The sequence below is a fragment of the Podarcis vaucheri genome, assembly GCF_965113315.1.
Source record: "Podarcis vaucheri genome assembly, chromosome: 4".
NCBI lineage: Eukaryota > Metazoa > Chordata > Lepidosauria > Squamata > Lacertidae > Podarcis > Podarcis vaucheri.
Genome location: NC_138762.1, coordinates 35,327,696 through 35,353,156, shown reverse-complemented (window position 1 = coordinate 35,353,156; position 25,461 = coordinate 35,327,696). Strand labels below are relative to the sequence as shown.

Here is a 25,461-nt window from a genome sequence, read left to right as displayed (position 1 = left end):
GCGCCTGCCTGCCCGGCTCTCTCTCCCCCTCCCTCCCTTCCTCCCCATGCAGGTGGAGCCTCTCTCCTCTCCCTGCTTCTGCCGCCGCGCGAAGCAGGTGCCTGCCCGGGCGGAGGGAGGAGGGAGGGGCACGCAAGGGAGCGGGGAGAGCCGCCGTCGCCGACAACCTAGCCCGGCTCCCGCCATCTCCTGCGGCTCGCGCACTTGTCCTCCCCTCCGCCCCTCCGAAGCCCCACGCCCTCGCCGGCAAGGCGGCGCTCTCATTGGCTACCGGCATTTGGGTGGGCGGCGCTCGCCCCAGGAGTTGGGCAATATATCCCGCACGAGTGGGAGGGGACACAGCTAATTTTTCTCCTTGGGCAGAGCCAGGTTTCGTGCTTTCTGCTTCCCTTCCCACCCCCCCGGCTTGCGCTCTGGTTCACTCTCCCTCCACCCCGCCCCCCGGCCACCTCCTGCACCGCTTTGCCCGGCTGCCGGTCTCTCTCTTTCTCTCTCTCTCCGGGCACGGATTACTCGACGCGCGCGCTTGTCCGCCCGCGCCAGCGCCAGCGCCACCTCGTCCGGGTGGGACGCCCCGCCGGGCACACAAAGACCTTCCGTTTGGTCCCCGCGTCGCCTGGAGAGCGCGAGCGCCCGGCCGGCGGGAATTTCGCGGAGGGGACGCCCCGAAGCAAAGGCTGCGGTCTCTGAAGGGGGACCGGACTGCAGAACTCCTGGTCGTGAGGCAACAAGCCGCGCCGACCTCCGCTCATGGCTCGCGGGAAGAAGGAAGGCGATGGCAACTGGAAGAAATTCATCTGGAACTCGGAGAAGAAGGAGTTCCTAGGGAGGACCGGGGGCAGTTGGTGTGAGTACCTTCTTCCTCCATATACGCTCTCTCTCTCTCTTTTTTGCCCTCTCGGCTCCCGTCTTTCCAAACACCCCCCCCCCCGAAGCGGTCTTGCAGGCGAGCCGCGCGGGAAGGAAGAGCCGTAGGGCGCGCTCGTGTGTGTAGGCAGTGGGCGGCAGGTGGAAGCTCCCCTGGTCGTGCCCTGCCTGGAAATGCTTTTCCACGCGGCTAAATTGCCGCTCCCTCGCTCGCCTCATTGTGATCCGAGGCAGGCGGCTGGGAGAAGGTGCTTTCCTTGCCCGGCAAGGCTGGCTTCTCCACTCCAAGCCTCCCCTGCTGAGCAGCTTCCGACGACCACTTGGTCGGCGTGTCGAGGAGGGAAGCGACCCGCTCTGCAGCGCCCGGGCTGTCTGGGATCGTGCGCGGTGCCAGGCTCGCGCCTTTCCCTGCAATGTGTGACTCGTCGCTCTGTGTTTTTTGCCGGGGTGTGGTGTGGTTTTGGCGTGTGTGGAAAGAAGGGTCTCATTCATTAGGTGCCTCCTCGCTATTTTGGAAGATGCACCTCGGGCTTACTAAGGCTAGCCGGCTCGCTTGCTTTTCCCAGGCGCGACCGTCTAGACAGGAGGAGAGAGAGATTGGGGGGGGGGGAATCCCCGGCTTTCCCCCCTCTTTTTCCCCACTCGCGATGACTTGGGTCGCTCCGAAGCAGCCTGTTGCCTCTGCGCTAGAGGGAAAAGCCGCTTGCTTCTCCTTTGCTCCTTGCTTTGCTTTCCCCGCCTGCAAAGGTCGTGCTGAAGGGCACTTGATGTAGTCAGCCAAGCCTGAGTCGTGATTGCGGGCAGGGCGGAGGGGGTGGGGGCGACGGAAAGAGGGGGGAGCCCGACACACACCCCTCTTACTCCTCCCCGCCCGCCATGCTCCTCAGCCACTGCAGCTCCCTCCATTGCCCACTCAGGGAGCGGAAAGGACGCGGTAGTGGTGCCTTGTGTGTGTTTGCAGTATCTACCTCTCTAAAATGGCCACGATGAGATGTGATCGTTCGTGGGAACGGGAGAGAGAGAGTGAGTTAGGGTTGCCTTCCAGACTCTGCCCAACCCCAAAAGGGTTAATAATGCATCACAGCTCAAGGTTAGTCAAGGTGACACCTTCCCAAGCAAAGAGGTAATGGAAGGCTGGGTTGGGATCCCTGAGGGAGTCAGAGGAGGGGGGTGGGGTGCCAGCGCAACCACCAAGGACAACCACCAAACCACCTTTTGGTACTGACCACACATTTGCTTGGAAGCCGGATTTCATCCTTTTGTCATGCACACCTTTATTTGGGGGAGGCCTGCTTGAGCTGCTGGCAGCAAAGATAAAGAGAAAAGGTCAGGTGGAAAAGCAAAGGGAGCTTTAGGAATAATAAAGTCCTTGAAGGCTGTCTCCTAGCAACTAAACCCAACTTGAATGAGACTGAGGTTCAGGGCCCATTTAAAAAAAATTAAAGTCAAACCTTAATTTTTTTCCCATTGCTACCCTTCACACACACAAACCTCCCCCCACACACACACACTTTTGCTTCCTGGTCCAGGACTGAGGCCCTTTCCCCAGTTGACCACCTTGGTTCTGCATTGCACAAGCCAGCTCAAATGCAAAGGACACTGAAGGTTTTCAGGCAAACACACAGTTTCTCCTTCTCCATTTGCTTACACCTCCGAAAGGTGCCTGAGCATCAAACTGTTCCCACTGCTTTTCCTTCTTTCAATATGACCCTTCATAATGCTTCATGTTGCTGCTGACTGTATCCTAACCTGCTTTGTGGAGAGGTTAGCATTAATTCTGAACAGGCTCCTTTGATGACAGACAATAAGCGCTTAACACAAGCCCCCTCCCTTTGTTGTTAGCAGATAGAAAAGTCTGTAGCAATACCCATAGGGGTAGCATGGAGCATGCCCAGAGCTTTTTGGCATTGGAAGCGTTTAGATTTGTCTGCCCTTGAAGGGAAGGGGAGGGTGCCCTTGAATCTCCTCCTCCTCCTCCCTCTGCTGAGGTTTCTGCAGGTGATCTTGAGTGTCTCTGTAGATCCATCCATCAGAGGAGTTTCCGTCTTATCTAGAACTTTCCATTCCCTTCTAAAACTCTTTGTGCAAATTTAGAAACATCTCTGATTACTAAGGCCAAAACAGCAAACGGATCCAAGGAAAGGGGGAGCAGAAAGATTGTTCGTGGTGAATAAGAATGGCTTTATTTAAGAGGACCTGACGTTATAAATAGCTTCTTTTTTAAAGATAGCTGGGGGAAGAGAAAAGGTTACGGTGTTATTTTTGAAATGATTCACGTATTGGTATAGGAACTTTTTTGTAGTCACGCATGAGTCTCTGCCAGCTGCTGCTTCTCCCAGACTTGCACCGTCTCCAGCCAGCCAGTGTCCTGTTGGAAGTGCCACACATCCGGAGCTTCCCGGTTCAAATCCTTGGCCGGAGTCTGCATAGAAGGCAGATGCAAAAGGGGATTCTTGCCCAACGATGGGAGAGGAGCTAGAGTCCACAGAGAGACAGAGCTACAAAATGGGTGTTCAGACAAAATCCCGTCTTCAGAGACTCTGTTGCTTAGAATCCCTTAGAAGCAAAGATGCCTGGTTGCTGGAAGGGCCAGTAAAATGTCCTTGATTTCCTCTTTCTGAACAGCTAGACCAGCTGAGGCTCTTACCTGTGTCCTAGGAAATAAGCTGTATTGTTTCTTTTATAGCCCGTGCACTTTCTTCATATAGTAGATGCCTTCCATAGCGCACAGTAGGCTGTGTAGTTTGATGTGGTTGGTTTTTGTTAACACCCTGGTCAGAAATCTGACTTTAAAACACCTGACTCCTCACTCTCTGAAGCACTTTGATTTTATTATTATTAAAGTAAAACCTACCCACAGCACCTTGCTGTAAGCGGACATACTCTTTGGCTCGTTACAACAGCACCTCCTATGACTGTACTCTGGAAAAAATGTCCAAATCTCTCTGACGTCACAGCTATTTGCCTACTGCTGCCTGGTTACCGAAGAGTGTGCTAGCCCCAAGTGTGCAAAAAAAAAAAAAAGCACTGCTGCTGGTCTCCATGTCTAATTTCCCTCAAAGGAAAACGAAAACAACCCCTATTTGATTAGGGTTTCATCTTTCACCGGCAACTTCTCTGTATTGGTGTTCACTCCTTTTAAAGGACTATTTTAGCACTTTAGATAGATATTATTTTCTCCCTTCTGAAGAATATTGGGAAGTGTAGTTTGTTAAGGGTGCTGACAGTTGTTAGCAGACTCCTGTCCCCCTGAAAGAAGTAAAAATATGAGAGCTCCCAGGAAAGAGGGATTGACTGTTAAACCAGAATTGTAGATCTGTGGGGAGAATAGGATCTCATAACAACCTTCAGCGCCACTTAGAATCATAGAATCTTAGAGCTGGAAGGGACCCCATAGGTCATCTACTGCAGCCCCCTGCAATGCAGGAATCTCAGCTAAAGCATCCATGACAAGTGGTCACCCAACCTCTCCTGTTTAAAAACCTCCAAGGAAGGAGAGTCCACCACCTTTCATGGGAGACGGTTTCACTGCTGAGCAGCTCTTACTGTCAGAAAGTTTTCCCCTTAACAAGCTGCAGTTCCCAGGATTCTTTGGGAGAAGCAGTGACTGTTTAAAGTGGCATAATACTGCTTTAAATGTGTAGTGCAGATGGGGCCTCCAATACTTTATTTATTTATTGCATTTATTTCTCAACTTCTTATCCGACATGCATGGTTCTCCCTCTCATTTAATCCCCACAACAGGTAGGTTAGGCTGAGAAGCATTGACTGGCCCAAGGTCACCCAGTAAGTGGGGATTTGAACCCTGGCCTTCTAGGTCCTAGCCTGACACTCTAACAGCTACACCCATTTGTAGTCTTGCACTGGGTCTCTTAAGTACCAACATGTTTGCTGCTGTGGACTTCTTAGTACAAAAAACAATAGGGCATGAGTTGGCATCTTCACCCAGTAGGGCTGCCTTGTGATGCCTAGCACAGAATGTTATAGAGGTAATCCCTCTAAAGTCGCAACTGATAAAACCAGATTTCAGTATGCGCACAATTCCTGGGAACAACCCTCGTAATAAAGTTTTATGTCCCCCTTTGCCTTCCCTTAACCAGAACAAAAACCCTTTAATTGCATCTGTAATTTGCATATGAATCTAGCTGATTACAACTCAAGTGCAGTCAAATGTGTGACTTTTACAAGATGCTTTTATTAATGCACTACATAAAAGCAAGCTAAAAGTTGTTTGGCCACAAGGACCACAGGGCCACAGTTGAAATAAATGCTGGGCAAAAGGCATTTTGACTCTGGAGATCTGCCATACTTGGTGTTTCTTGATGTATTCATAGAGATGGAAGGAACCCCGAGGGTCAGCTAGTCCAACCCCCTGCAATGCAGGGATATGCAGGTGGCCGGTATGGGGATTGAACCCACAACCGTGACGTTATCAGTGCCATGCTCTAACCATCTGAGCTACATGGAATTGAATTTTCATGCATCTTCAGATAGGGATGTGACTCCCCCAAACTGGGTCACAGTCACAGGCACATTTACTTGGTGGTGACGGCTCATTTACACTGGTGCAAGAGTTTCTAGCCACCTCCCTGTGCCTAACTAAGTGCTCTCTGTCATTGCATGTAGCCCATGTATTTCTGTGCTCATAGGAACCTAGCCCACATAATCCACAGTAGCTCTTTCCTATTCTGATGGGTCCCATGTAAAGGCCCTGCAGAATCATGTGTGTACGTTCTTGCCCGCATGTTGTGGTCTACTGCAAAGCAGGGGTTGGGCAGGTATGATAGGTCCAAGGTTCACTCCATGACCCGCTATGTTTAGAGCCTATTATAGTGAGACCCACCATAAAATTCTGCAGTGGATCCTCCTTTCTTAAAGGAATGCTCCCATTAAATTTTCAACCAGTCAGTTTCTCTAAGTAGGGCATTCCACTCTCTTCCTCCTCTCCATGTTCTGTTTCTAAGCGATGACCCTACATTCTGTGCCTCCTACACGTGCTCAGACCTTTCAGACTGTTTCTTGCCCCCTCATGGTTTTTGTAATGTTTTTGTAAATACTTCTGCAAACCTCAACATTTCGCTAGCCACCCAGATGCTTCCCTGTTGTTTCTTGGGGTCCCCATTTTGACTGCAGTACTATTGGCACTCACTGCTTGTGTTCACTGTTAGAATTTGTGGTGCTGGGGCAAAGAGTGAACTGGCTTTGAATCCCACCAAGGGCATAAGTAGATCAAACAAAAAATCCACCCAAATCCATCATTCTGTTTCCAACAATGGGCAGAAAGCAGTAGGTATGAATTTTTCTGCATTTGGAGGTTCCATGTGTCTGTCATGGCTAATAACCATCAATGAACAGAACTTTGCCCCACATTTATTTCTGTACTATATAAAATTAAGGCCATTGAGCTCTACAGAACTTCTAAGTAAATGTTCTTAGTATTGCTGCCTCTGTGAACAGCAGTCCTGACACTCTGCCAGAGAGAAAGAGAGAGATACGATACCACAAATAGTATGTTCAGGTCTGTCCAGGCTATTTTCAATGACATGTTATTCTTTGAGGGCATTGCCTTTGGGGTGCTGTAACAGGATTTCCTGTAGCCCTCCAGATGTTGTTGGACTCCAACTCCCATCACCCTTCCTCACTGGCCATGCTGCTTGGGGCTGATGGGAGTTGAAGTCCAACAACATCTCTGGTTGGGCTCCATCACTTTTGAACCTCCTTCCAACTCTGTGGTGTTTAATTGCAATTGTTGCAGAGCTTGGTGCTTGTAATCTTGAGAAGCTGCTGGGTACCCAAATGGCCTCTTGCATAATTAGCCTTCCATCCTTGACTGTTGTGTGTTTATTTTTTCTCTTGCCACAGTTAAGATCTTACTCTTCTATGTGATCTTCTACGGCTGCCTGGCTGGTATCTTCATTGGGACCATTCAAGTCATGCTGCTCACCATCAGCGAATTCGAGCCCAAGTATCAGGACCGAGTAGCACCCCCAGGTAACAATGTGCACTGATGAGGGGCGCTGGTCAAAGCTCCCCCCACACACACACACACAGAAGGAGTGGCGTGTGCTTGCTTATTGTGCCACAGTGGATTTTATTTAGAGCTGCTGGATTTTGTCTGCCTCTTTCAATAGCTGCATGGCCTTCTTTATTTCCTCAAAACTTGTAGGGTCAGGCACAGATGAACTGGTAGTCTACTGTAACAAAGAAGGAAATTTTGGCTTGCCTGTTGTTTCACTAGGAAGCAGAGCCTGCTCAATCTCAGGCAGCAGGATCCACAGAGAGCAGCAGATCTGGCTCCCAAGGAATGCATCACCCATTACTACTACTACTTCTGCTGCTGTTGCAGTGGCAGCAATGGCTGCGTCACACTCTTTGGGGGCCAGATCTGCCACTTCCTCCGCGCTCCCCCCCCCCAGCAGTGCTGCTTCTCTTGGTGAATAGGAGGCACCGCTAATCTTCTCCCGCCCCTAGTAAAGAATTGGTGGGGGCTGCCTTCTGGGGTCTTCCAGGCTCTGTATCTTCCTGGTGAGACTCAGAACAGGCCTTTTCTCTCTCCACCGACAGCCTTCGATTCCGACTTAAACCATTGGGTAAGATTGATTTCCCCTCTTGTTCCTGATGTAGATCTTCACTCATCTCTTCTTCGTTGGCTGGGGTGCATGTGTCATTTTTTGTGGTTTGCCTCAGGTGCCAAAATGCCTTGGGCCAGCCTTGCTAGAAAAGTGTGCCCTCCAGTTCTCAGTGTAATTTCCCAATGGGTTTTTATCTCATTGCTCCTCTAGTAAGTTCAGGTAAGTTCAGAGCAACAACCTCTGTGACCTTAGTTAGGCCAAGATTGCTTTGCTCAAGGCTTTATAACAGAGTTGAGTTTTAAGGCTGGGCATCCAAGCCCAATACTCTAACCTGATAGTCTTCCACCTTTTCAGACCTGAGACCCACCTTTAGCATCCTATGTGCATTTTGGGGGACCGCTTCTTAGTTTTGAACCATATATTTGTAATTGTGGTGCCGTTTGGGCCAACCTCAGGTATAGCTGTGATTCATTAAAGCAAGGCTAGAGAAGCTGTGGGGATAGATGTGCAGTTGGGCTCCAAGTCCCATTGTCCCTCACCATTGGCCATGGGCAGAAGTCCAACAACATCTGGAGGACCTCAGGTTCCCCACCTGTGATTCAGTAGTGAGCTCTGTTCCACCAACTGAAGACCATTCAGTCTTCAACTGATGGGCTGGGAGCCAAAGTTAGTTGGGACCTCATCTTTAGTGGCACAATTACCACTGGTCTGTGACCGTATTAATAAAATTCATTCATTCATTCACTTGTTATTATGGTTTACTCTCCATTAAAAAAAGTGTGGATAGGGGAGAGAGAAGGGTCACTTCCAGACTATTAGTATTTGGTGGGAGGGATTGAATCACTGGCTGCCTATTTAGATTTGCTCTATTAAAGTGGATTAAAGTGCTAATGTGCTCTGACACAACAAATTCACTTTCTAAGAAAGCAGACTTTTATTGCTTAGGGCACGTCAGCTCTGAGAGCTCCAGAAATGAAGATGAAGGACTCATATCTCCCTCATAGTTGTATGGCATCAAATATTTCAGGAGAAGCTGCTTCTGGTAAAATTCTCTCTTCTACATACCTGTTGAAGGAGCAAGAGCCCTGCTGCCCACATTTGCTTCTGGGCACCCTGGAGAGAAAATCAGGAAAAGGCAGAGCTGTGCATCAGCTAATGTAAACTTGATCCTTTGTTGCGTATTAGGATTCTGTGTCTGATTAGACTGCAGACCATTCCACATGGGCTTATTTGTGCTTCATCTTCATGGTACAACGTCCAGAGGGGCAGTTGTGTTAGTCCGTTGCAGCAAAAAACACACAAGGAGTCTTGTAGCACCTTCAAGACTAACATATTTATTATGGCCCAAGCTTTTACAGAACAGAACCCACTTCATCAGACACATGAAGTTGACAGGCGTGTGTGTACACACATATGCTAGTGTAGTGGGGGGGGGGGGGAATAGCGAGCAATTGGGTCAAATGGCAGCAAAAACCAGAAAGTGCAGCCAGTCACAATTCAGTTAAGTGACTGCTAATTGATAATAATGCAACCATTCTAGTGTTGCTAAGTTAATTTAAAGTTTCCATTCTTCAACAAAGGCACTTTAAAGGGAGACTTCCCGCACGAAGCCACTGAATTACAATTAATCAAGAAGTTTGATTCTGTCTGTTTGGACGTGAAGAGGGACTGTGTTGTCTTGTCCCACTCCATGTGCTAATCAGCGTACCAAACATGGGTGATTATGGGATCACCAGTTACTGCTGCTGGGAAGGGTCACTGTGCTTATTTTGCACACACCAAACTTTTAATCGAATTAGGAACATAGGAAGCTGTCTTGTACCAAGTCAGATCTTTGGTCCTTCTAACTCAGTATTGTCTGCACTGACTGGCAGCAGTTCTCTCCCATCCCACCTGGAAATGGCGGGGATTGAATCTGGAACCTTTTGCATGCAAAGCAGAGGCTCTACTACTGAGCTACAGCCTTTCCCCAGCTGTCACAGACTATACATTTTGCATTTAATTTCCATTTTACTCTACTGTTTTAACCATTCACACCCATAAGGAATATTATATACCTGCCAACTGAGAATAATATCTCAATTATGAAGGGGGGGTCTAGTCCACAAGAGCTTATGCCATAACAAGTGTGTTAGCCTTTAAGGGGCCACAAGAATATTTGTTGTCTATGTGGCACAGTACCTTCCTGGTGCCTTGAGTTACTTCTTGTGGATTGCAAACACATCTAAGCTGTGTTAAGCACTGTCACTCATCACAGGGCAAACTGGGTTTTCCATCAGGTATTTGCTGTCTGCTTGCCATTTCAGGCTAAAAGTAGGTGGTTCTACTTTCAGTTCAGTCATGACTCTGTTAGCATTTAACCATTTGTGCAGACTGCACAATAAGATTCTCTGCCAAAAGGACATGGACCTTTATCTCGGATGTTCACAGGGTGGGAGGGGCATGTCTCTCTAGATATTGCTGGATTCCAATTCCAATCAGCCCCAGCCAGCAGGGCCCAAAGGTTGATACAATGGGAGTTGTGGAACAGTAAGAGCTTGAAAGGCTCTGGGTTCTCAACCTGCAGCTTACAGTCTGCATTAGGGAAGAAAACACTGTGATTCAGATCAGCAACGATGCAGAAGGGGATCATTTAGTGAACGGAGTGGGCACAGTTAGGGCAGTTCAGAAAAGCCATTGCAGTTAGAAATATTTAGTGGAAGAAGGAGCAGGATGAATGCAGGATAAAAGGATGTTCTGGAATAGGGTGCAGCCTGGCACAAGGCACACAAAAAATGGAAAATGGAAATAATTTTCGTTTCAGTTCATTTCAAACTTTTATACACCATGCTTCATTGCAAATTTATCTAAAGCGGTCTACAAATTTAAATTCTCAACAACAAGAATACAAGAATTCAATGAAACCATTAACAGCAGAGTGGAAAATTCCTAAAGTTAATTTATGCCTGAAAGACATAAAATCATAAAAACGCCTCTGAGGGTGTCCTAACCTGGCATCTAAATAAGAGCAGAGCAGAGCGAGTGCCAACCATGTTTCTTTGAGGAGGGTATTTCACAAGTGAGGTGCCAGTGATGAAAAGGCTCTGCCTGTCCAGGAGGTGTCACTACTGGCAAATGGGCAGGAGCTGATAAAATGCACACTATGCCACTGATGATAGCTGGACAACAGATGATTGTGTGCAAAACAGAATACTGTAAAGGAGTAGAAGTTACCTGGAGATGAGGGAAGGGTTAGTTCTGGTGGATTCTCATCTTCTGCGTATTCCTCTTCGCAGCTTAGAGGCAGGACTATCCCCAGCACAGCAGTTCTCTGTTATATATATATATATATATATATATATATATATATATATATATATATATATATGCTTTCGTAGATTTTCACGGGTACAGGAATGCAGGTTTTGGTGTCTTCGGGTGTCTTCCCGTGTAAGAGTCGGGGTGTCTGTGCGACGTTTCGACGAGGTCTCACTCGTCATCTTCAGGCTGGTGCTTTCGGCTTCTTGTTACTGGAACAGAGCAGAGTCTGGTGTTTGAGTTCCTATAAATACTGTTGAGGGGTGTGGTGTATAGCCTCCAACGTTCTGGGCAGAGAGGAAGTTCCTAGATTAGTGTGCCTTTTCTTCTTTTGTTCCTTAATTACTTGAGGGATATCTTGGGTGATTTCATGAGTGATATTCTGAATATCACTGGGTGGGTCATTAAGTGTAGATTAGTTGCTAAAGCTTTCGTGTCTTGACCTCTTGAGCTTGTGAAGAGTTTTTCTGAGAAGATGGCTGTGCTGCATTTAGTTGTGCTCTGGCTTGGCTTCGTGTATAGGGGCGAGCTATGGTTTTGTGCCTAGTGCCAGCCAGATCTGTGTAGGGATTGCAGGGGGGTGCAGCATCCGGAGGTGCCACTATAGTTTGGCTACTGGATGGAGTCTGTAATATGTCTGTGGAGAGGGTCTGGGTTTGGGTCTGGTGTGGTTGATTGGTGACGGCGTTCTGTGTGCCTCTGGTTCTGGTGTCGGTTTTTGTGGGGAGGGCTAATTTCCAGATGTCTGGCAGGCGGGACGTGTCGTCACGCTTGTTCATGTTGTGAGGGTGTTTCTCTATCTCGATGGCTTCCATGATTATTCTCTTGTGGTGATGTTCCATGTTAAAGAGCAATTTGGAATCTGCAAAATTAATTTCGTGTCCTGTTTCTTTCATGTGTTGGAAAAGAGAGGAAGTTTTTTCTTCTTTTTTGACGGCATTCTTGTGTTCTGCGATACGTGCATTTATTCGTCTGTTTGTTTGTCCAATGTACGTGGCTGGGCAGACTTTGCAGGGTATTTCATAGACCCCTTGGTTTTCCAGCTGGATTTTCCTCAGAAACCCAAAAGACAAAATCCAGCTGGAAAACCAAGGGGTCTATGAAATACCCTGCAAAGTCTGCCCAGCCACGTACATTGGACAAACAAACAGACGAATAAATGCACGTATCGCAGAACACAAGAATGCCGTCAAAAAAGAAGAAAAAACTTCCTCTCTTTTCCAACACATGAAAGAAACAGGACACGAAATTAATTTTGCAGATTCCAAATTGCTCTTTAACATGGAACATCACCACAAGAGAATAATCATGGAAGCCATCGAGATAGAGAAACACCCTCACAACATGAACAAGCGTGACGACACGTCCCGCCTGCCAGACATCTGGAAATTAGCCCTCCCCACAAAAACCGACACCAGAACCAGAGGCACACAGAACGCCGTCACCAATCAACCACACCAGACCCAAACCCAGACCCTCTCCACAGACATATTACAGACTCCATCCAGTAGCCAAACTATAGTGGCACCTCCGGATGCTGCACCCCCCTGCAATCCCTACACAGATCTGGCTGGCACTAGGCACAAAACCATAGCTCGCCCCTATACACGAAGCCAAGCCAGAGCACAACTAAATGCAGCACAGCCATCTTCTCAGAAAAACTCTTCACAAGCTCAAGAGGTCAAGACACGAAAGCTTTAGCAACTAATCTACACTTAATGACCCACCCAGTGATATTCAGAATATCACTCATGAAATCACCCAAGATATCCCTCAAGTAATTAAGGAACAAAAGAAGAAAAGGCACACTAATCTAAGAACTTCCTCTCTGCCCAGAACGTTGGAGGCTATACACCACACCCCTCAACAGTATTTATAGGAACTCAAACACCAGACTCTGCTCTGTTCCAGTAACAAGAAGCCGAAAGCACCAGCCTGAAGATGACGAGTGAGACCTCGTCGAAACGTCGCACAGACACCCCGACTCTTACACGGGAAGACACCCGAAGACACCAAAACCTGCATATATATATATATATATATATATATATATATATATATATATGGCACACATCCTTAGATTCAAAAGCAGCCCCAGAGTAAACGAGAGAATGATGTGCTGTCACTGAGTCTAATAATCCCTAAAGGGGCAATTACTGGTTTAGAGTAATGCCTAGCTTCATTTAAAGCTACCAAGGCACAGCATGCAGGGCTTGATCCTGGCTCCATTGCAGGGGACAAGACACCCAGCATAAGTTGTGGGTAGTATCCAACACTTCCTGTCTGCAGTGGCATCTCCTTGCATAACATAACACCTCCCCCTTTCCTTCTGCAGCTTCCCATGCCCTCAAAATCTGCTCCAGGGAGCCAGGGGGCCCCCTGGAGCAGATTTGGGGGGGGGTAAAAGGGGAAAAGTGGGGAAGGGAAAGTCTCGCTGAATGAGAGGAAAACCACTTGCAGAGTGTTGGATACAACCTTAACTTTCTGCCATCCATCACGTGCCAACCCAAGCGGCCTCCTTGAGTGCTTGCAGTCTGGTGCTGGGAGTCTTAAGTTGTGCTCAGAACATCTGCTTTCTAATCTAGGCTAGCTGCTAAATAAGTTAACTACCTTCCGTTTTGCCCCTTGGGCTATAATCTGAATTTTGCTTATTCAGATGTTGAAACTGTCCATTACACTTGTCTAGAAATATATTTAGGATTGGAGTGGCGTTGGTTGGGCTGGGGAACAATCTGTGACATGAAAGGATAACATGAAACTTCACAGGGGTCTTGACTTTTAGCTTATTTGTTAGCCCCTGTGAGCACTGATAAACTAGCATGATCCCCACTAGTATGAATATTTCATTGATAATTATTCGCTGATGAAGACTTTATTCCAAAACAGTTGAACTATTCCAGATATATTGTCCTTTTGAGACTTCGGAGAGATGTCTTCCTTTGAGACTTTTGTGAGACGTGAGAGATGACTTGGCGTTCCTCACTATTCATTGATTTGTTTGATTCTTTGACTCTGATACATATAACTTGTAGTTACTTGTATATTTTGTGAGATATGTTGTATGATATACACATTATTTTGAAGTGGCTTATTTGTATATTTTGAATGACATCATAACCGATTATATATTCACTAACGGTTAGTAGCCAGCGTGTTGCGTTTGCATTTTTTGTAGATTGTTACGTTTTGCAACACAGGGGTTTGTGTTTGTTCAGACCCATGTAGCTCTGGCATGGAGAAACTAAAGCTTCCATGACTATTTTTTTTGGGGGGGTGCTTTAAATGTAGGGTGTGTACACAGTCATTGAGAAAATGACTGTTAACCTGTGCCTATAAGCTGGCCATATGTAAGTAAGCAGGATGATTTGACAGAACAGCAACTACCCTGCTTGCTCCACCAAGCCTCTATCAAGCATTATCCATTCCCAGCAGTTAGTAGGAACCAGCTGTGTGTGTGCGCGCATGGAGTCTTGCAACTGCTAGTTTCCACATTACAAATGACCCCAGGGTTGCTTGATGCTGGAGGCAGTCATCATTTATGCCTCCCTCCTTCCCTCCCTCCCTCTTGCTCACTATAAAACTCTTCAGAAGCTTTAAATAGCAGTATAATATTTAAACGGCTGCAGCAGCACTGCCAGAATGCTGCTTGGTGGGCTAACTCCCACTGTGAAATGCATTTCCTCCTTACTGAATCCCCAGCAAGGCCTACACACACTCATGTTGAGATCAAGTTGAACCACTGTGTTTTTTTCCATTGGCTGCCCCCATTTTAAGCAAAGACGTCGGTTCAGGATGCAAGTTGGGACAAATGTTGGAACATTGTATTTTTAATGCTACTGTAGCTGATCGCTGTTCCTTGTAGCAGTGAGTAAACAGCTCTCACAAGTGCAGGTGGCAAGCACAGTATTAATTCTCAATTATTGGGGTGATCAGGCATAGGTAGCAGACAAAGGGTGGTCTCCGACTATCTTTTTCCGTCTCTGCAAGGATTTTTGCTTGCACAGAACTCACCACCACCACCACTCCCCACCCTCTCCCGGAGTCTGTTCTGGAGGATTATGGGGAAAACCAAGAGTCAGTTTAAGTGGCATGCAGAGGGTGACTAGGGGAAGTTCTGTTGTGCCAGTTAAAAATCCTTATGCTGATGGAATGATTTACTTGGATATAGTCCAAGGACCCTACTCTAAATGCACCTGTGCATTTTCTCCCATAAATTAAGTAAGGCCTTCAAGGACACTGTTGAAGGCGAAACTGAACACTCTTGACACTGGGTGGCCCAGCCACTATCAACAGAGGTAGCCTACCTTGATTTCAGCAAGGCATTTGACAAGGTGCCCCATGATATTCTTGTAAAGAAGCTGGTAAAATGCGGTCTTGACTATGCTACCACTCAGTGGATTTGTAACTGGCTGGCTGACCGAACCCAAAGGGTGCTCATCAATGGTTCCTCTTCATCCTGGAGAAGAGTGACTAGTGGGGTGCCACAGGGTTCTGTCTTGGGCCCGGTCTTATTCAACATCTTTATCAATGACTTGGATGATGGACTCAAGGGCATCCTGATCAAATTTGCAGATGACACCAAACTGGGAGGGGTGGCTAACACCCCAGAGGACAGGATCACACTTCAAAACGACCTTGACAGATTAGAGAACTGGGCAAAAATAAACAAGATGAATTTTAACAGGGAGAAATGTAAAGTATTGCACTTGGGCAAAAAAAATGAGAGGCACAAATACAAGATGGGTGACACCTGGCTTGAGAGCAGTACATGTGAAAAGGATCTAGGAGTCTTGGTTGACCACAAACTTGACATGAGCCAACAGTGTGACGCGGCAGCTAAAAAAGCCAATGCAATTCTGGGCTGCATCAATAGGAGTATAGCATCTAGATCAAGGGAAGTAATAGTGCCACTGTATTCTGCTCTGGTCAGACCACACCTGGAGTACTGTGTCCAGTTCTGGGCACCACAATTCAAGAAGGACACTGACAAACTGGAACGTGTCCAGAGGAGGGCAACCAAAATGGTCAAAGGCCTGGAAACGATGCCTTATGAGGAACGGCTAAGGGAGCTGGGCATGTTTAGCCTGGAGAAGAGGAGGTTAAGGGGTGATATGATAGCCATGTTCAAATATATAAAAGGATGTCACATAGAGGAGGGAGAAAGGTTGTTTTCTGCTGCTCCGGAGAAGCGGACACGGAGCAATGGATCCAAACTACAAGAAAGAAGATTCCACCTAAACATTAGGAAGAACTTCCTGACAGTAAGAGCTGTTCGACAGTGGAATTTGCTGCCAAGGAGTGTGGTGGAGTCTCCTACTTTGGAGGTCTTTAAGCAGAGGCTTGACAACCATATGTCAGGAGTGCTCTGATGGTGTTTCCTGCTTGGCAGGGGGTTGGACTCGATGGCCCTTGTGGTCTCTTCCAACTCTATGATTCTATGATTCTAAGCTTCTGGGGGGGTATATTGTTTACCACAATCCCCTCCAGGGACTGTTGTCATACGAGAGCCCTACACATGTACTGGTGGATGTTTTGCTAGGACTGTAATATAAATGGCAAACATTAGGCTACTCAGTATGCAGTTCAATATATTATGCGAATATATGCAGTTCAATATATTATGCAAAATAGCTATCATTTTAAAGAAAAACATTATGCATGGAATTCTAAAACATTGAATAATAAGGGTTTGAAAAGTTCAGTCTGGGAGTATTTATACCTCAAGCAATAATCTGATAAATTGGTGTTGCACGCCACATTGCTAGATTTCTCCTACTGTGTTGTCTAGAGTCATCCATTGTCCCTTATTTTTAAAGTGTCATTATTCTAGGCTATCTTCTTTGGTGATCACACGTAGCTGAGTAATATTGTCTTCCATAAACACGGTTTTAACAATGAGTCCAAAAGTGACTGTGGAGGCTAATTCTGGACCCACGTGTCCTTCCACTGTGGGGACATTGGTTCCCGGGCGGGAGTTGATCATGGTGTGGATTTGCCAAGCCCGCCTTCCTCTTAGGACATTTCTCCCTTGCATCCTGAGTTTCAGTGTCTTCAAAGTCCATGACACCTTTGACAAAGGTGGTTCTTCAATTGGAGCACTCGCAGGCCAGAGTTTCCCAGTTGTCGGTGTTTATACTACTTTTTTAAGATTTGCTTTAAACCTCTTTTGTTCACCACCAGCATTACGCTTTCCATTTTAAAATCCGGAATAGAGTAGTTGCTTTGGAAGATGACAATCAGGCATCCGTACAACATCACATGATGATCCAGTGAGTGAATCTAGATTATAATTGCTTCATAAAACACATCCTGCACCATACCCCTTATATCAGTACACCACAGTTTTGTTTATTATTTCTTTATTTCATAAAATTTATACATCACTTGATTTTTTTATTTAAAAACCCTCAAAGTGATTTACGAAAGATAAAACAGTAAAAATTGGGGGGGAATTACAACCCTGCTTTAAAGCAGACATGTTGAATCATAACTCTCTAGAGTGACTTGGATTCTTAGATCATCATCAACATTTTTAATTTGTATACCATCTTTCTATCTTACAATACTCAAGGCGGTTTACAAGCTGAAGAAACAAAAAATGTACATCATATAACAATCTAATGCAGAACAAAAATGTGATAATAAAACAAAACTTTAAAATAAGCAACCTACATCAAAAGAGTAACATCCAGCTATCATTAGAATAGTATAAAATAATATCAACGTATAAAAGTTAAACAGAAAACCACTCAACAGTTACAATAAATAATTTCCAAACTAAAATCAATGAAACAACGGCAAGCCACAGTACATAAAATAATACAATACTAATTGAGAAGCAGAGACTAGAGGGTGGAGCAAGGCAGGTGGAGGAAGCCCTTGCCTAGTCTCTCCCCTCACAGTTCTTCCTCCAGGCGCAGTTTCCTTATGAAGAATCCCAGGGCCAGGGGGTGGGGCAAGGCAGGTGGAAGGAGGCCTTGCCTGATGAAGTCTCTCCCCTCATAGTCAGCATCTCTTTATTTCCACTTTAAGAGGAAATATTCCCATCTTTGGTTATATGAACTTGAATCAGGATGGAAACTCGGGATGGAGTCACCCTCATGTGATTTCTTTTGCGTCCCCATCACCCCCAGTTCTTCTTTTAAATTCCCTCTCTCCCACCCCCAAATTTAAAACTGGAATTACCTGCTACTCTTACAAGTAACCAGTAGCGGGCACTTAAAAGTTTGCAAAAATAGCTTACCCCAGGCTAAAAAAAGGGGCGGATGTCTACGGGTGAATGTCTGCTTTATTTACAAAATCAAAAGAGGTTTATGAGCCTAACAAAAGTGAAACTCTTAACTTCTTTTTAAAATTTAAATTTAGCTACAGCATTGCAGAATTATGTAAGAGGTGATTTTCCACATATTGAAGAAATAGGGGTCAATGAACAATGTAGCTTGCAATAACCTAGTGGAAACGTCTGCTATACAGTGGTACCTCGCAAGACTAATGCCTCTCAAGACGAAAAACTCGCAAGACGAAAGAGTTTTTGGTTTTTTGAGTTGCTTCGCGAGATGAATTTCCTTATGGGCTTGCTTCGCAAGACGGAAACGTCTTGCAAGTTTGTTTCCTTTTTCTTAAAACCGTTACAGTAATACAGGGTGCATTGCTTGAAGAGGTGCAGTTGCGACTTGACTTCGGGGAGCAACTCATGGCACGCGGTGTGGTAGCCTTTTTTGAAGTTTTTGAAGATTTTTTTGAAAAAATTGAAACCGTGCTTCACAAGACGAAAAAACTCTCAGAACGAATTAATTTCATCTTGCGAGGCACCACTGTATAATGAGTTAGCAATCAAGGCAGCAGTGGACGAAAGGGGCCTATTGGGCTCCAATCTTCAGCTGCACACTTCTTTTGGGTCTGGAACCACATCTTTACTTCTGTGGTCACTTGCACAAAGTAAGACAGACACAGAAGGGAAGTAAGACAGACACGGAAGGGAAGTAAGACAGACACAGAAGGGAAGGCTAGCATAGTGGTGAAGGGCTGCGGACCAGGAAATTCCTGCCAGAAACTGACCAGGAGGTCTTCCATGGCTGCTACCATTTAAAGCATATGATGGCAGCATGATTGCACTACTAACAGCTTATGGAAAGCAGCAAAATGGCAGTGAGTATCTGGTCTCTGAAATAGCATTTAGAGCAACTTTAGAGTTTCCTATCTGAGATCTCTTTGGCCTCTTTGCATCTTATTAGGCATTACAACATGCAGCAATAGAAGCAGACTCTCTGCAATAAATGGTAATGTCCAAACATGCCTTTCTCCCACAAGGGAAATGTACTAGTGGCTCTTTCCAGGCATTTCCACTACTTGCACGTCTGCTCCTTGACAGATGTAATGCTAGAAGTTACCCCCCTAAGACTATCTGCACACAACTTCATTTCTGCATACCATACACGGTGTGTTTGTAGCCATTCTGCTCCTTATGCCGTGCAGGCTGCCATTATTGTGACAGCCAGGATGCTGGCTGTGTGATTAAGGGCACAGCAGCTATCCCATGCTTGAGCATTCCAGGTATGTTAGAAGTTTCCAGCAGAGAGGACGGATAGCATTCTCAGTGTGTTGTGATGTCTCTATTGTAGTCTCACTGTTGCAATGGTAGGCATCCCAATGGGAATCATATGGGAAGACAGCCCTGTCATGCTCGGATCCTGCTTATGGGCTTCCCGTAGGTATCTGGTTAGCCACTCTGGGAATAGGATGCTTCTGGGCTAGACTAGATGAGCCATAGTATGATCCAGCAAGATCTCTCGAGAAGAACTGCATTATGGCTAAAATGCCTTTTTTGGCTAGTGCCATTTCAAGCACATCGCCTCTTCTCTGTGCCTGCTGTCCCTTGTGGACAGCCATAGCATTTCAGTATTTCTGAGCCGATGGTTCTAGCCAGTCATGTCTGCCAGTGTCAATTGCCACCACACTGGTTTTCCAATAACTTGGGTCAAACCATGAGAGTGACAAGAGAGCGGATGGCAAACTAGGATGGTCATATGTCTTAATTTACATAGGATAGTCCTCCATTTGAAGGGCTGTCTAGTCCAAGCCTGGTTTAAAGAGACAAACCACCAGAAGGCAGGAGTCTTGATGTTGCCCATCAGTGAGGAGACTGAACAGGCACAGTTTCCTCCACTAGGGTGAGGTGTATGGTATTTCTATTAAACTTATAACAATCATTTCTAAATTTGCATCTATACCTATGAATTAACACACTCGAATGTTTGCTCCTCTTCTACAACCCTTTCTCCCCATGATGCATTTTCTCTTTTTTTAGCAATGCATAAATGGTTATCCTAAGACAGAGATTGCAGCCAACATTATATAGTGCCACTAGGTGGAAACCTTTTTCAATATCTTATAATTGGCATGATAACTGACTTAGGTTAGGACCATGGCACTTAAAAGGATTGTCTACTGTTTACTGTTTTGCTGCCCTAACCTTTGATGTCAGTTGTCGTGGGCATTTCTGTCGTAACAGAAATAGAGCATACTGTACGAATTATGTTGAGGATTATGTATGCTCAACCCAGTCTTGATCAAAGTCTGATTAAGGACTGATTTAACACCACAAAATTCCTGCATTAAAGGCAATTTCTGTAGGAATTTGCCAGAGATTCTTTTATAGAATGTAACATGTAACCGTAGTGGCATGTTGATTTTTCACTCTGTATTCATAGACAGATAAGAAGTCATGACATGCACTCTGTGGATTTGGCTTCTAGAAATTTCAGCAGGAAGAAAGTCTCTCTCAGTCCCAGAATTCGTACATGAATGAAACAGCCCTCAGTTTCTCAAGCAGAACAGTGAGGTGGAGCAGTTAAAGTGTTGGGCCCGGGAGACCATGGTTTAAAACCCCACTCAGCTATGAAGCTCACTGGGTGACCTTGGACCATTTGCATTCAGCCTAACCTACCTCACTGGCGAATTATGAGGGTAAAAGGGAGAACGAGATCCAATGGGCTGACATCTTACAGTACTTGGACCCCCGACCCCCAGCCTCTCATCACTTGGGCTCCTCCAGTGACTGTGCTGCTGTAGCCACTATTTGCTTGCTCTCTCTCAGTCCCTCACTCACTCACAGGCTTATCCGTTAGTGCTGTAAAGGGCTGGCTGTTGTGGTGCTGTTTTACACCTCCCATTATAGCACCACTACCAGGTAAGCCTGTTTAACTTCAGGGAAGGCCAAGGTTGATGATGGAAGCAGCACTGCTGCAGGACGTGTGTGTGTGTGTAACTGAGTGGTATTGGGCATTGCAGGGGCAATCAATATTGAGGAGGGACCACTGCCAAGTACACCCTGCTCAGGGCTCTAAAAAACTGGACCTGAGCTTGTCCTCACTGCTCGTTTTTTGGGAGCCATCATGGTGTTAATCCCGATTTTATTAACTTGGCAGAACCACATAGCTCTCTGTGTCTAAAAACAATTTGTGCCCCTTCAATTGGCTCCTTGCTGTGCTCTTGGCTTCACCATGGGGGGAAATGACTCTATCTAGTGCCGAATGTAGACTTGCTGGGTTTGGATGAGTTATTTGAGTCTGTGACTCTTGTCCAGCTCCCTGAGCTGGAGGCATTGTGCCAGGATCTGTCCCTCTCTAGACCACCTGGCAAGATTGGCTGAATGTCCTAGTGAACAAAAATGGAAGGTGGGGCTTAGAACTTGGTGCTTCTGCCCAGGTGTGGAGTTGATGGTCCCAGTGTGGAGAGGACTGCCTTCCCTTAATAACTTCAGGGCTTGCTAATTTCAGTTTGTAGATGTACAGTTCAGCTGTGGTATTTAATTCCTCTCTTTACCCTTGTTCTCATTTAATAATGAGAAGACTTACATGCTTACTATTTTCAGCCAAGGGCATCTTGCTGTCCCTCTTAGATTAGAATATAGCCTGGTTTGCTCAGTTGGTTAGACTAGCGTAGTGCTGATAACAGCTAGGTTGCAGGACTGATCCCTGTATGGGCCACCTGCATATTCCTGAATTGCAGGGGGTTGGACTAGATGATCCTCGAGCTCCCAACTCTACAATTATATTCCATACTATGACTACCTTGCTCCTAAGAACTGTGATGAGTGCATGTTCTGGGAGGCACATGCCCAGACTAAAGCTAGTTCCCACATCCTACCTCTCACTCAGCAACATGTTACTGCTTCCCCTTTTCCTGTGGGGTGGAAGTTCTTAGACCCTGTCTAGGCACTCCTGCCCTGCCGCTCACAATTCAAAGTCCAGCAGTCTGGATTTTTAAAAGGCATGCTGACCCAAGCAACTTTTTGGAATATTTGGCCAGTTGGTCTGGGGTCTGTTTGCAATTCATAAAGAAGTCCATATTTTAAAATGGCATCCAGTCCACCTGCTGCCAAGGAAAAATGGTTGTCAGGGTCTCAGAACTGCTCACAGTGTGTCTCATATGCTGACACTTTGAACGACTGCTGGCATATACTTAGTTATTCAGTAATTATTAGCAATAATGATGGAGAAAGGGGCAACCACATTTGGAAAGAAGGTGGAATCCTGTATGTAACTAGTTGTAACTGAACAGTTAATTCCACCATGGGTATTAAACTCGCTTTCTTAGGAGGTGTATCTATAACCGGCTCTTCCTGATTCTCTTTGATGGAATACAAACAGCTGTAACCTTTCACCAGATAAATCTTGGAACCTGCTGAATGGCTGACCTTGTTAAACATTCCAGGATTTCAGTCGAACTTTTGTTGTCTCCTGATCTCCCTCATCTTTTTTAAAAAAGCATTTTGCCTTGATTTTTATCACTGAAAGCCACATTCGGGTGTTTTAATAGAAAGGTGTGGTATGAACCTTTAAATAAATAAATAAATGCAGTGAGTTGGGTCCAGAGTTTATCATACTTGGAGGTAACCCATGGTAATAGAGGGGCCATGCATTAATCCTGACCCTCAATGCTGACTATGCAATTGGGTAATGATGCAGAACTTTGGCCAGCTTGATAGCAATTCATATTAATCTCTAGGCAATAATTTTGCCAGTCTTATCTTTATCGACCTAACCTATCTATTTTATTCATAGGACTGCTTTAACATTATTCTCTGTCTGCTGACTTTATTTGCAACCAATCGTTTCCTGCTTGTCAGTTATTGTAATCTGCTTTCTTAGTAACGGAGCATCACACTGGAAACTTTCCACTTCATTTGATTTATGACTCAGATGGCTCTGGGAACAAATGCTACACCGGGGAGAAAGGAAATACTCTTGTTTCAAAGGGGAAACCTAGTGAATGGTCTCTACTGCAGGATCCTCATTCAAACGCACTCGGACGAAGCTTGACTAACAGCGCTCATCCCTAATGTGGTAGCTTTTCCACATGCAGGAAGCTTTTAACACAGTTCTCTATGATCCAGTAGTTTAAAGTGATTCACTCTAGTTAGGTCTGTAGCACATGCCTTTTCTTCATGAATCAGCCCTCAGAATAGCAGCAAAACAAATGAATCTGCTTTCATCCCCGGGGTCTGCAGGGTCCCAGTGGGTGCCTTAAGTGGCTGCCAGCTGGACTTGCCTTTGGTAAGTGTGAGCTACTGGCACAATGTTTATTTCCTGAATTCTTTAGTAGCATTTGGGTGCCTTTCTCCTCCTGCTTCCTGTCGTACATGCCCACACTGCATTGTTGGTCTAAGGTTACTGAGAAGGGCAGGGCTGTTGGAAGGAGTTATTCTTGTTTGCCCTTTAGCAAGAGCCAGGACACATTTATTTACTTTGGAGAGGTAGGCATGCAGTGCAAAGCTGTGGAAAGTATAGGTGGAAATAAATTAAGCCGTGTGTGTGTGTGTGTGTGTGTGTGTGTGTGTGGGATTGTATCTTAAGAATTAATGAAAGATTTCTGTTTAGTTCTCAAATAGCCTGTAGAGACAAATGGCGTTTCTGTTTTTAGAATAGTAAGGTGCTAACAATTTCTTTGTAATGTGCGAGCCTTTTCATGGACTGAGCTTTCCAGTGCTAATCCATGTTTACTCGGAAAAACACGTGTGCTGCTATAATGTCTGAACTGTGGCATGAGTGTTTTTCCTGTGACATGTACATGGAATAGGCAGCCACACCACTCAACAGAAATAATCTTGCACGTGCAAGAATTTCAACTACAGGGGCAAATGTAGTGAATCTGAGGCAGACCTGGGAATAGTTGATCAACAAATTGTTGTAGCCCTTGACTACCATTATTAATCTTCCAGGTATGAGGAACAACAGAGCCTAGGACTTGCCGATCAGAAGGTCGGCTGTTCGAATCCCTGCGATGGGGTGAGCTCCCATTGCTCGGTCCCTGCTCCTGCCAACCTAGCAGTTTGAAAGCATGTCAAAGTGCAAGTAGATAAACAGGTACTGCTTCGGCGGGAAGGTAAACGCCGTTTCCATGTGCTGCTCTGGTTCGCCAGAAGCGGCTTAGTCATGCTGGCCACATGACACGGAAGCTGTCTGCGGACAAACGCTGGCTCCCTTGGCCAATAAAGCAAGATGAGCACTGCATCCCCAGAGTCGGTCCTGACTGAACCTAATGGTCAGGGGTCCCTTTACCTTTACCTATGAGGATGAACTCTGGCATGAGAACTGATTTTATTATGTAGACCCAAGTTAAGGTAGTCAGAAAACAGAATGTATATTGCGGTGGTGGATGGCTGCAATAAACAATTTAGGCAGCAGTGCTCACACTGACAAGGAAGTAAGCCCCATGGAATGCTGTGGGACAAACTTCTAGTCAAATGTGCATAGGATTTCACCGCAAATGTGCATAGAATTTTAAACTTTTGATTCGTCACCCACAATATCCCAAAGTGAATACAGATCTACACATGTATAAGGCCTAGGGCAGGGGTTTCCAAACTCATGAGCTTCATCCAGGTGGTCTGCAGCATGTCCATTTTAAACATTCTTAATAATAATATTGATTTTTTTTTTACTACTTATATTGTATTTTGTTGTATTTTTAATTCTGTGAAATTCAGATTGTAATGCAATAAACTACAGTGAAACCATAATGCAACTAGAAATCATATAGCAACTAGCGTAGTGCACTAAAATTTCTACAACAGAAAAATGAGCCATTTTCAAGTGGTCTATGGTTGGGGGGGGCAGTTTGGGGATCTAAAATGCTAACTGAGAGGAAAATGTGTGCTGGGTTTATGTGAAAGCTGTATGATTCTAACTAAGAAATCCCAATGCTGGCAAATAAAAGAGCTCTGCAAAGCAAATTATATCTTTCTTTTTTAGAACTACAACTTTAAACTACCATTTGCTACCTGCATATTGTTTAACTTGACTGTTGTTTCATGACTCAGTTATTCTTCCATATTGATTTTTAATGTGTGTGTTTTTTTAAACAAAAATGAATGCACAGATGACTCCCGAAGCTATGACCCCCTGATTTAGCATTGCATCCAGATCATGGGTTGCTTCTCTCCCAACAAGCCACGAAATGAAGTCAGGGTTTCTTTTTTGACTTACCAGTTGTGGCGGTTTCTTTGAACAAAATACTATCCCCTGTTGTTCTCGCCCATCTCAGATGAGGAGTGAAATCTGCTTTTATGGTAAAGTATTTAACTATGGTTTACCATGTTGCACAAACCGGGCCACTGCAGAACAGTCTGTCTGAGCAGGAAGAACTTGGTTGTAAAACAGCAGTACCCTTAACAGTCCACAAAACCATTTTTGGGTCACCCCAGATTGTATGACTTATTCCC

The 25,461-nt window shown here is 45.5% G+C and overlaps 1 protein-coding gene across 1 annotated transcript in view; it reads left to right on the top strand.

Annotated features, from left to right (window-relative positions):
* The first annotated feature begins 344 nt into the window (after window positions 1-344).
* ATP1B1 (ATPase Na+/K+ transporting subunit beta 1) overlaps window positions 345-25,461 on the top strand; it is a 35,856-nt gene continuing 10,739 nt past the window's right edge. The window contains exons 1-2 of the mRNA XM_082221053.1: window positions 345-847; window positions 6,730-6,858. Of these exons, the coding sequence (XP_082077179.1) occupies window positions 751-847; window positions 6,730-6,858 (226 nt within the window). The 5' untranslated portion in view covers window positions 345-750. The remainder of the gene's footprint in view (window positions 848-6,729; window positions 6,859-25,461) is intronic.